This window comes from Opisthorchis viverrini (genome assembly GCF_000715545.1).
Source record: "Opisthorchis viverrini unplaced genomic scaffold opera_v5_84, whole genome shotgun sequence".
Taxonomy (NCBI): domain Eukaryota; kingdom Metazoa; phylum Platyhelminthes; class Trematoda; order Opisthorchiida; family Opisthorchiidae; genus Opisthorchis; species Opisthorchis viverrini.
The window spans coordinates 454,509-466,219 of record NW_008751741.1 but is presented as its reverse complement, the minus strand read 5'-3'; the positions used below and the strand labels follow the sequence as shown (position 1 = coordinate 466,219).

The following is an 11,711-nucleotide window of genomic DNA, read 5'->3' as shown; positions in this document are numbered from 1 at the left end:
TTGTTGATCGTATCGTGATACAGTGTGAAGTACAATATCCCGAAAGGTGCTGGAAAAACAAAGGTCATCGAAACACATTGAACATAAAACTTGCGAGAAGCGCCAAAAGGGTGATACAAGAGTATAAAGGCTGACGCGATTACTGAAGCTACAGCACTACATACAGTGGAGAACGAACAAGCATAATCGATTTCGGTGCTCAGGCCCGCCAGTTTGGCAGTTCACGCAGAAGAAAATGAGTACTTTCACTCCCAACCTATAAACGGGAACAAAACAGTGGCTCAGCTGGTACTTTTTCCGATTTGAAATGAAATGCTCATTTAGAAGAGGTTTGGAGAATAGTTCTGGCTGTTCCGATTACCTTTCGGAATGCTTTGGAAACTCTCTCTTCTTGCGGAGCCGTGGTCACAAGACGTTATTCGCCTACTGGAAGATATGTTTTCAAAAAATGCTGCAGAACCCAGTAGTTAGCCAGTCATGCGAACTATGCGTACGGAATGATCATTGTAGCCTGATATCAAGGAACAATCACGCCGTTCTAAAGACATTATCAACATCTCTCCAACATATGATTTACCCATAAGACTTTCTTCATTATTTTGTGGTAAGTCACTGAAGTTATTGGCTGCAGAGGGTTTGGATTTTTGTCTACCGAGTTTAATGAAAAGCGATCTTCATCCGCGCTCTAGACATTAATATTTTGGGTGGCCGACGCATAACTCTTGGATTTTCCTAGCACTTCACAAAAGGAAAAGGAAAACCACTGTGAGTGAATTATCACAACAAGCCAAAAAAACGCAAGTGATTTCAAAAGAACATCCAAACTTGAAGAAGTATCAGGCTAAGTTTACTTATTTTATTATTCTTGAACACCACCGGTAACCAACCATACGAGTCCCTTAGTTTTTGTTTCAACGCCACACAATCTAAAGCGTGCCCAGATTGTCTTCCCTGTTAGCACCCACTTCTCTGCCGAGATCCAAAAGGGGTCAGTGTGTGAGCTGTTGCGTATAACAAACCGCTCATTCTGTTGCAAATTGTAACCGTTTTTCATGATGAATCATGAAATAAAACTGAACCGCATCGACTGTAAATGTCACCTAGACGATCACATGTGTAAAGGAGAAGAGCCTGGAGTACCATTATCTGGATTTATAAAGGAAGAAGTTGCGCATTTCGAGCGCGATCCGATAGGCAACAGAAAGAGCTATTTTAATGCATGGTCTCCAGACATGGCTTCCACGAACAGATAATGTAGGGCACGTCTTCAGATTTTTCACCGCCTATGTCACAGAAGCTGGTGCCCTTAGGGAATCCCTCATGAGGTACTTACAAAACGGATATTTGGTTGTCTAGTAGGTACTTTAATCGCGGAAAGCATACACCCCCATTGACTCCGATGGATCAGCCAAATGCCAATACATCGTCTACTGAGAGACTTCCTGTTCTCCATATCTCCCTTGGAATGGCGTCAAATGCATAGTGGATAACGTAGGGCTTGGTGGAAGTTTGCGAAAGAGATTACAAAGTGTTGTTTATGCATAATTACTTTCACAGTGAAGTCCTATGAACCCCGCTGTTGTTGATGGGAAAGGCTGGCAGAAATGGTGTCTAATTGATATCAGTGGTATTCCTGATGTCAGTTTTTTTCCAGATTGTCTGATTAAGTGCTTGAAGCTTCAACAACCTTAGAGTGCCAGCACCAGATCACTCCCTTACTCAATCTTTTCTGGTCTCTTCACTCTAATGCCTTAAGTATAATTAGAAAAGAACCTTGTGGATGTAGTCAAGCATCAGTATGGACACTGATCATGCTGTCTCTGATGATGATCATGATGCGCTATCCGTTTTCATTATTTTAGCGGGGAACCAAACATCTAACATTTGAATAAACTGTTCGATGAACAGTTTGGATCAAAGGTTAACTAGCTGCTGATGCATAAAATTTCAGTGCGCCGAGTCATGAAGAGTAAGAATGTTGAGCTTAGAATGAGTTGATATCACCAAAAATGTTAGCAGTTTTGATGTGGGTGGCTGGCCAAAATGAATTTCATATTGTTCTGCTTGTTCTGCTGAGTTGGACAATTTGGCTAAAACAAACGAACTAAATTCCGATCTAACCAGGATTCGGTTATGCCAGTTAGTGACGTCACTGGTTTTTGTCACGTCGATGGGGGTTATGGTTGAAACCCGCTCATTGTCGTGATTAGCAGCATCTCAGTGCTGTCGCATGAGGCTTCTACCGAAACGAGTGGCTGTGTTTGAGTCTTATACACAGAAAGAGAGAGAGAGATTTGTCTCACAGTTCGTCACCGCGAATGTGAAACGCAAAGAAAGTGGGATTATTTCCTCACTTTCAGGAGCACTTTACGACCTGCATCTTTTGTCATCCTAACCGCAGAATACCATCGAGTTTGATTTATTTCACAGCTCACTTCGTGGCTTTTTTCCTTTGGCGATGAACGCACATACACAGATCATTATGCTCGCATCCATCTTTATTCCACGTCTTGAAACACGGACCTCAAACTCCACCCCGTGGACAACAATAAAGTGAGAACACTTAACTGGTTTTGAGCATTGATCCTGGACCGGACTCGCCCATTCAGCGGAAGTAAAAGACATTTGAAAAACATATAGGCTACTTCAAAATCTTCTTGAGCTGTTCTGTTGATCTTCGGGATAACCCCGTTTTACGCAACATTTTTCACACGAAAAAAACCGCAAAACGACTAGTCTTGTGGTTCACACGTTTCTGCTTCTCGTGGAGGGTTGTACCAGGCACAGACAAGAGGAAATAGACAATACATTAGGTGGGTCCTAATTACCTATTGAGGTAGTCTTAACTACTACCAGAATAATTAGAGGCAAGGCCATTCCTGTGCAGTAATTTTGTTGCGAGCTTTGGAACAGACGGACAGTCACCCCAGTGCACCAGTTAATGCAGCATTTAACGACCTGTTCTCATCAATTTCGACTATTGCAAGTCAGTTCAAAGATGGATGGATGGATGACTGGCTGTTCTTTTACGAGCTCCTACCAACCGATGAAGGATGGGGGAAGGGTCGAACACCTGTCCAGAAAAGCTAAGATTCCTTGCTAGATGCCTATTACAAACTTTGGAGGCTGCTGCAACGGTTTTTGATAGTTGCCTGGACACTGGAAATTTCACTGCAATGGGAGATAAAAAGCTGCTTTTGTTGCTTCGGGATTGAGGACTTCGTGATGGGCAAGTGAACCAAGAGCGTGAGTGTGACTTCTCTAAGTTAAACATGAAGTAGCCTGGCGCACCACATTCAATTGAAAAATACTGCCGTATTTGAAAGATTCAGGTGGATTTAGTTGAGTCTCCCATCAATGGAAAATCTGAATGCAGATAAGAGTATTCGGCGAATAACGGCTCTTCGGAACAGCGTGACCACATTCTATGGCTAAAAATTGTCATCTAATTGGACACAATTTGTGCCCTATCGTGAGAAGACGCGATCTAAATTGGACTTTGAATTCGTGGTGCTCAGAGGATTAAAAAACCTATCCACCCAAATTTAACTTGCGATAAACTGATGTTTTTTATGTGATGACATTCTAAGTGAGATTACATCTTAAAGTGACTAACACCAGTTTATTTTTTCGGCTTTGTCACTACTCATCGCATTTACTGCAATTTTGGCATTTTTGTGAAGCAGTACACATCACTTGGTGGTCGTTTCATCTTGCGTTGAAACCCGGGGCGATGGTTTAGGACAATTACAATGTGAGAGTTAGTAAACTAACTTTTCATGTGGTTTAACCAAGCAGTGTGTGGTTGAATTTTCCGAATTGGTAGTAGTGTGAGGAGAAATTTCGTTCTGTAAGTGAAGGAAACTCAGGCAAAAAAGCTAGGAGGCCCTGGACTATTCTTTCGCTATAATTGGGAATCAACCACAATGGGTATGTCACGGAACTTTAGGGGCCAGAACTCGCGACCTCTTGACTAGTAGTTTGAATACTTTACCCTTCGGACAGCATAGTCTGATTGGTAGTGTAATGTGCTTGTAATTTGATTGGTTATAACGCAACTCACCGATCGGTCACTGGTTTCGTATTTCCCCGCCACGCGTGTTGACTGGTTTCTTGAGTGCTAACTACTTAGATGGAAGTTATCTCCATTTGGTGAACTTCATTATTTCTTTTGAGTTTTTATAGATTGTTGGTAGTGCAAGGTAATTTGGGAATTTTGAACAAAGACTCGTCTTGCTAGCAAAAGTAATCTGTGCCGGTTTATCAGTGCTTTTCAGATTTTGGCTTCTCAGATTTTGTACGCCATCCGGTTTCCCTTACAGGACCGGTTAGACATTGACCTTCAGTCTTCTTAGTGCACGGGAAGTTTTTTCGATGTTTGAACACTACCACACCCTGATTCAGGTCGTACAACTGCACAGATTGAAAATCTCCAAGAGGTTTGATGGACAATCTCATTAGGGAGTAATCCTTCCGCTTCAAACCATAAGCATGCGATTCACCCCCGTGTGGTCTTCTGACTTGGTTCCTAAAGCTTGCCTCTCGATTCATATCTGATGTCTGATTGAAATAAGCAGAGCAAAATAAGTAACCAGTGGTGTGGCCACTCACAAATTTAAAGAAGACGAACTTGGTTAACTAACTTATGTTGTTAAGGGACGTTTTCGAAATTAGTTCCCGTCTGGGTAAAGTACGAAGCCACAAGTGATGTTATAGTGTTCTTGACTATAACTAAGCAGCTTGAAAACTGAGGCACAAAATGAGTACAGAGAATCCACTTATTCACATACCATCATCGCTAGATGTCCGAGTGTCTCGAACTGTGACGGCTGGCTGGTTTGTTCCGGCTAACGCGGGTAATTCGGTTTCGCCTGTCAGACTGGCCACCTTTTTGGATGAGGAACTGGCCGCACCAAACGAGGAAGCAAGTAATGATGCTGATGGAGAGGTTGGAGGCTTTTGGTTGAAGTACGAAGTTTGATAAGGTAAGGACGTGAGTGGGGTCTGATTGGGTCCTGGCCGACTGGTTGAAATATCGGGAACAGATTTCATGCTCATGTTGGATATTGTACTGGCAGGCGGATGTTCACCTCCAATCACTTTTCGCTGTTGTTCTGTTTGCCCAAAACTGGACGAACTTGGGCGGGTGGGCAAGCCAGCTGACGTTACTAGTTGGTTGAGAGTAGTTCCGTTGGGGGATGTTATGAGCGACTCCATAATTGGTACTTTGGTCAGTGGACTTGTGACTTGAATGCCAAATACCAAAGAAAAGCCAGTAGTGGCCATTTCATATTGGGTTGAGAAAGAAAGGAAGCCAACTAAGGATTTACCAAACGCATCGTATCAAAAGGAATGCCATACACAGGCAATATATACGGTTTTCGCGGTCAGGATTGTTCAGTTGTGATCCGGGGGAATACTTTGGCTGATTTGACTGCCAAATAATATTGTATACATTTGTATATTTTTTTAACAAAAAAGGGAACGAAAAAACCTGCAATAATATTTATTATATTATTATATTGTTATACTGGGACAGGAAGTTTTGTCATCCTCACAACGTGACACCTAAATGAACCAAACTATCCTTCGTGAGCAGTGCGATCTATAAGACTGATTCAAGCTCACCTACGACCCCGTAACGGTACTCCCTTTTTGAGGCTTATCGGAGGAAAACCATAAAAACAAATGATCAATTTATCCCTACGCTGCTTATACAGGATGAGTAAAGATTACAGAACGACATTAGTAGACGATAGGAGAACGAAAAACTACTTCGTAGAATGTAGCCGCATATGGTCAGCATTAGACAGACTGAGGTCGTTGAAATGTGACTGTGGATTTGCCAACTCTTGCTTAAGTGGCATTGTTCATGAAGCGGATATACTTTGAACTCCGTACATCGGCCTAACTAAGACCGCACACCTGATTTGAAGTTCTGTTTCATACTGCTAGAGCATGCACGTGGGCTATGAATGCAGTGAAATTATTGTACCAGTCATAGTCGGTATTTTTCAAATGAACAGCGCGCACCTTCAGGTTTGTCCAACCTCTGGCTTGCGGATGATGTTGGTTGGTCCTTCAGGTCTCGTTGTATGCGTTTGGAGAATTGTCCTGCAACCAAAAGTAACATGTGAATTATGTCATAGCAATGATAATCGTAATGTCATGACAATCAAATGCAAATAAAACAGTCAGACAGCAATCAACAGCCAAGAACTACTGAGGACTGTAAACAGCACCAGCACATCCAGTAGGTTGAAAGCAGTTGCAGGCTACTAAACCGTACATTTGGTTCACTCAAAATCTGCCCTCCTCTGCTCGGTCATCACAACCGTCTGTAGCACAAATCTTGTTGTTGGATATAAGCTTGATCTGTTCAACGAGCTTGAAACTTGGAGACGTCCGCTCACCAATCGTGGGGACATGATCTTCGTAAGTACCACCTTCATCGGTAATCAAACCAAATTCTCAAACAAGGTTTGTAAGCAATGTTTTCGTTGCTTTTACTAACTGTAGGAGTTGTAGGTCACACTGCTCACCGACATCTTTGAGCGGAACTGAACTTTAAATTTCGTTAGGAAAAAACCAACAAGTTAACGCCAGATGTACAAAAGAAACATCATTTTATTACTTTTGATCTGGCCACTCGAATATAACGCAAAAGCGGCATTTCCACAAGTTAACGCCAGATGTACAAAAGAAACATCATTTTATTACTTTTGATCTGGCCACTCGAATATAACGCAAAAGCGGCATTTCCAGAAAGCATGTCAATTTGTTTTGCGAGTGACCTTGAAGGCCACGTGAAAATCTCTAATTAATAGCGCATTCATCACACCAAAAGCATTCCAGTCTCCTCATAACCAACCAAGAATTGTTGGTTATCACAGACACTTGACCTTCAGATACATGAACACATCCCACATTAGGCCCGCTTCGTTTCTGTAAAAGACAGATATCTCCAGAATATTTTGGTACGTCTGTCTTCACTATGACATTGAGTAATATTATTGTTCACTATGGGAGGAAGACATGGGAAGAAGTTACGGGCGAATTCAAATGGGCGTTGTGACTAAACATTTCATAGGCGTAGGACACTGTTTGTAAGCTTTCTGGAAACTCTACGACAGCCCATTACCCGTTTCGCCCTTGTTGCGGCTCATTAGGTAGGTGCAGTCCCCGAGTTTCCATTCCGTTTGTTCTACTTAAACCAAAATTACAGAAGTTTGTCAACTACACTCATTTGCATTACACTTCTGATTTTACGCGAGACTGAGATTAATCCCAGCTGGATCTCTCGTTTATGATGCTCTTCATTTCTGTTTCTGTTTTCTGGCTAGATGTCTTAAGGCAATGAGACCAGAGGAACCAAACGTCAGACTGTTGTCAACAAATATAGTGTTTTGAATATACAAGTGGAAAAACCCGAGTCTGCGCTTAGGTTTGTCAACGTTTTTTTCTAATGGGGCAATAAATCTTTGATTATGCAATGATGGCATAGTTCCTTGTATTCTGCATTAATTTCAAAACATGCAATCCTTTTGCAGCATACAGCTTCACTGATAGAAGGGACAAACGGCATTATCTCCCTTAAAAAATCAATCAACTTTTGCCGCACTGAGGATGCAGTTCATGAGAGGCACGTCAAATAGTCATAAAAGTTTGAGGGTTTAGTGGCGATCACATACGTCAGACTTATTTTTCAGGTGTGCGATGCAGTATTTCCCAACGGTCTGGGATTGAAGCACCGGGTGTAAATCACTGGCATACAGTTCACTTACAATATACGAGGACACTACGCGAAATCTGGGCAATGGTCGTCGGATCAGTCGTTAGTCAGGGAAGTAGGTCGTTGCGCCAGCTAAATATATTCAAATGAAAACCAACCTTTATTTTACTCTAACGAAGCAAACAACGAGAGTTTTCGGACATAAACATTGAGTTATTGTGTGTTACACTGTTCTGGTGTCAAGATTCACTCGCAGTGAAATTGTGTGTGAAATTCGAACTGTGGCAGGATCTATCGTTTGGCATTCGATGTAGTCAGGTATTGTATTTCAACGAGACTTGCTACTCCAAACGTTAAGCCTCACACTGGACTATTAAACTTGCATCGGGATTTCTGAAAAACTGCGTTCTGCTGTTTATTCTTGCGTAGTAAATCGGTTCATCTTAGAAACCAGAAAGCAGCCTCAATCTGTTTCATTGTTCGATTGAACTGGATCACTATGGAACCATATCTGTTTCTCTGAGAATATTTCCTCGGTAGACGTAATCCTTCCTGGCACTTCTTCGTAGGGGGAATCCGTACGTGTACGACCAGAGTGAAGTCCTTACTAACCATCACGTGCTACCCAATGGGGAATATTTCAAACCGGCGTGGTGATATGGAAAGTTGGTCGGAAGTCCTGGATGGGATTAAACAGTCTGCAAGCGTATAGGAGTATTAATGTTTGTCGCCCTAACTGCACTATTAATGTATTGAAATTCACAACATTTGGTTTATGATCAACCAAGACTATCAGCAAAATGTAAAGCTTTTGGAGTGGCCTTGCATTATGCGATCATTTTCTGATGGACTAGCGGACAGCATAGTGAAATGAGGTGTTACGATCCGACCTTTCGGTAGTCGTGGTCAACCTTTTTCGAGGACCTGTACGATCAATCGAATGCGGGTCAACAGCACCATCATTTAGGTCTGCTATCATGTCCTGTGATTGGTGTGAGCTTGAGATCATTTGGTAACTGACGTGTGTGAGTGTGTGTTAGATCTGTGACCCATACACGCGTTCTGTTTGTTTTGATTAGGACGTGCCCCTGTGTGTTTTGCTGGATGTGATGCGTCATTGTTGGGATCCCCGCTTGACATCTGGCTCCTATGCTATTAGTCCAAACCGGATAGACAGGATGCAGACACCAACCCTACGGTCGATGTGGTTTGGTTATGTGGTGATCTCTAGGGCTTCAGCGTACGCCCGTTCCACGCGTAAATTGAATCCTGACTGGAGTATGCGTGTACCATCAAAGTTGTTCCGATAGCTTGACTCAAATGGGTACAGTGCAATGGCTGAGTCGCGTTTTAGTTATTGGAACTCGATGGGTTTTGTGGGAGGATAAGGACATGTCTTTTGTTCACTGGGATTCGCACATTGGGTTGTCAGACTGTCTGGACCATGTATTTGGTATTTGGGGTATTCTGCACAGGAAAGTTGATAGTTGCAATTTGTGCGGTGATTCAATTTGATGGGGTCTTTGGACTTTATGGGGCGTTGTTGCAAAGTGTTATCAGCTAGAAAGAATTTTTTTTACCATGGCTCCGAAGTATCTTTCGAATGACATCTTACGGTGACAATCGACCTTTCGTCTCCCTGTCTCATCGTTCGGAGTGACGTTTTCTTCCCTTGTGGGGTGAGATATTTACCTTACTGTAATACATCGACCTTTCGTCTCCCTGTCTCATCGTTTGGAGTGACGTTTTCTTCCCTTGTGGGGTAGTAAGCTTTATAAGATATTTACCTTACTGTAATAACCTAATGGGCCGATTGAGTTCGTCTGCTCACATGACCTACTGAGCCAAACTGGAAATATCACATTGACAGTCTCAGAGTATCTCATATTCAATTTTAACATTATCTCTGCAAGTCTCAGCAACAGGGCTAGCTGCTTTGCTCACCAAGTATCAAGCTCAGCTGCAAGGTTTTGCACTCATCTTCAGTAACAACCCTAAACACTTCGAATTCTGCTTCGAAATCCCAAAAGTTGGTCTACTTATCTGCCTTTTATGTTCACACACTGAAGCCAGCAAGACAACAAGCAGCTCTTGCTCTCACGGCAGATACCCTCTGCACTGATTTAGGATGTCAGTTAGAAACAAGGATACAGGACACAATTACTTTGATTTAACTGAATAAACCCGAGCTCTCTTCCAACTTCTGGTTGCGCACATCCGGTGATGAGGTTATCACTGCAGTTGGAAAATCGGTATGGGTTTGGTGTTGGGAGATCGAGCGAAAACGACTCTGCTTGAATGGATCCCCGTTAATAGTCGCCTCTTCGTGGTTTGTTTTATAACGTCCGTTAGGCAGTCCTAGGATAGATATGCCCATCTGTCCTTGATTATTGTATCTGGTTACGTCCGGACGTCCTGATTGACAAAGTCAGTTGATGTGACGCTCTTGAAATTCACAACGGACCAAAAGCTAGGACATCGATGTGGTTGTTGGTGGTATGTACGCTTAGGGAGGTAGGATAGACGCTGCTGAGGCCCGAATGGTTGGCGGTCTTGGGTTGCACACAAGACATAGAGAAAACAAATGGCACCTGTTGCAGGTGTATGCTGATCACAGAATGTTACTTTGCAGTATCAACTTTCGGAAAAGCAGAACTTGCTTGACAGCTCGGTACCATACTGCTATCAGTTACTGGCGGCAAATCTCGATCACCGTTTGCTGCTCCATCTGGAACGCCTGCGTGTAATCTGAACAAGCACGTACCTTCTGCAGCTTTCGTTGCGCTTTTGAAGTGTATGCGAAACGTGCACACCTTGGTTAACCGTTAGCACGCTCACGGATCCAGAAATCGCACTAATCTATCAGAAGCATCTCTTCCAACGCCTGCCGGATGGCTTGAATTCGGATATCAACGGCCACATGGAACAGATAACAAAACCACTACTCACTGCCAAACGTCCTCTCTGTCGAACAACTCAGTCAAACATACGTAGATACTGAATCTCTGATAGGATATTGGCTGTGCTAGAGGCCCAGCGACAGAGTTCTCCTGGTCGCAAACACAACTCAACTCGACGCATCATTCGCCACCAGGTGAAACTGAGTGTCCATGCAGAACAATAAGCTTGTTGGACCCGAAAGGCCGAATAAATGGAAGATGCGAAAAATGATAGTAACTTCCGCGGGCTGTTACACTTGTTCCGATCCACTGAACCTCAGAAGCCTATTGCCAGCGAAACCATCGGGGTCCAACGGCATGTCGGTCACAAACTCAAATCGACTATATTGCCGTCAGTTACCGACGTCGTGGATCAGTAACTGACTGCCGGTCGAATGGAACACGTTTGCGGACTATGATCACGCGCTCGTTCAATCGCTTCTTCCTACGTCTTCCAGGGCCGCGTAAGGTGCGGACAAATCGTTTGGCAACTGAAAGACGCAGTTGTGGATGTCAGACGAACTTAGCAAAGTGGTTTTTAGAGCCCCTTCTAAACGCTTTGTCGCCTTGCGGTGCCTCGTAAAACACTGATTCGAGAGCAGATAGTGGGATTCCGCCCTGGTAGGGATTGTGTTGACCAAATCTTCACACTCCATCAGGTGCTAAAACAACGCCATATGTCGAAGCAACCCACAATTATGGTTTTCCTTCATTTCCAAGGCGTATTCGACTCGGTTGACCGGTCTGTTCTCCTTGACACGCTTGCCCAAGTTTGTGAACATGATAAGCTCTTTGTTTTCTCGAACTTCCGGACGTATGACAACGTATTGTTATCTCTCCAAAAACTTACGTACAGTAAGTGGTGTCCATTGGGGATGCCCACTCTCTCTATTCGTTTTTAACTTCGTGATCGATGACATCATGGGACGAACGCTAGAAAGTCTCCAAAACCCTGGTCTTCAAATAGCCCGTGACGAAAACCTTGTCGATCTGGAATATGCAGACAACGTCGTTCTCATGTTCGAAGAGAAGGAGAAGGC

At 43.3% G+C, this 11,711-nt stretch overlaps 1 protein-coding gene across 1 annotated transcript in view; it reads right to left on the bottom strand.

The window, feature by feature from the left end:
- Positions 1–4,782: 4,782 nt before the first annotated feature.
- T265_13618 (hypothetical protein) overlaps positions 4,783–11,711 on the bottom strand; it is a gene marked incomplete at both ends in the record, with an annotated part of 21,592 nt that continues 14,663 nt past the window's right edge. The window contains 2 exons of the mRNA XM_009169736.1: positions 4,783–5,286; positions 6,034–6,114. Of these exons, the coding sequence (XP_009168000.1) occupies positions 5,087–5,286; positions 6,034–6,114 (281 nt within the window). The remainder of the gene's footprint in view (positions 5,287–6,033; positions 6,115–11,711) is intronic.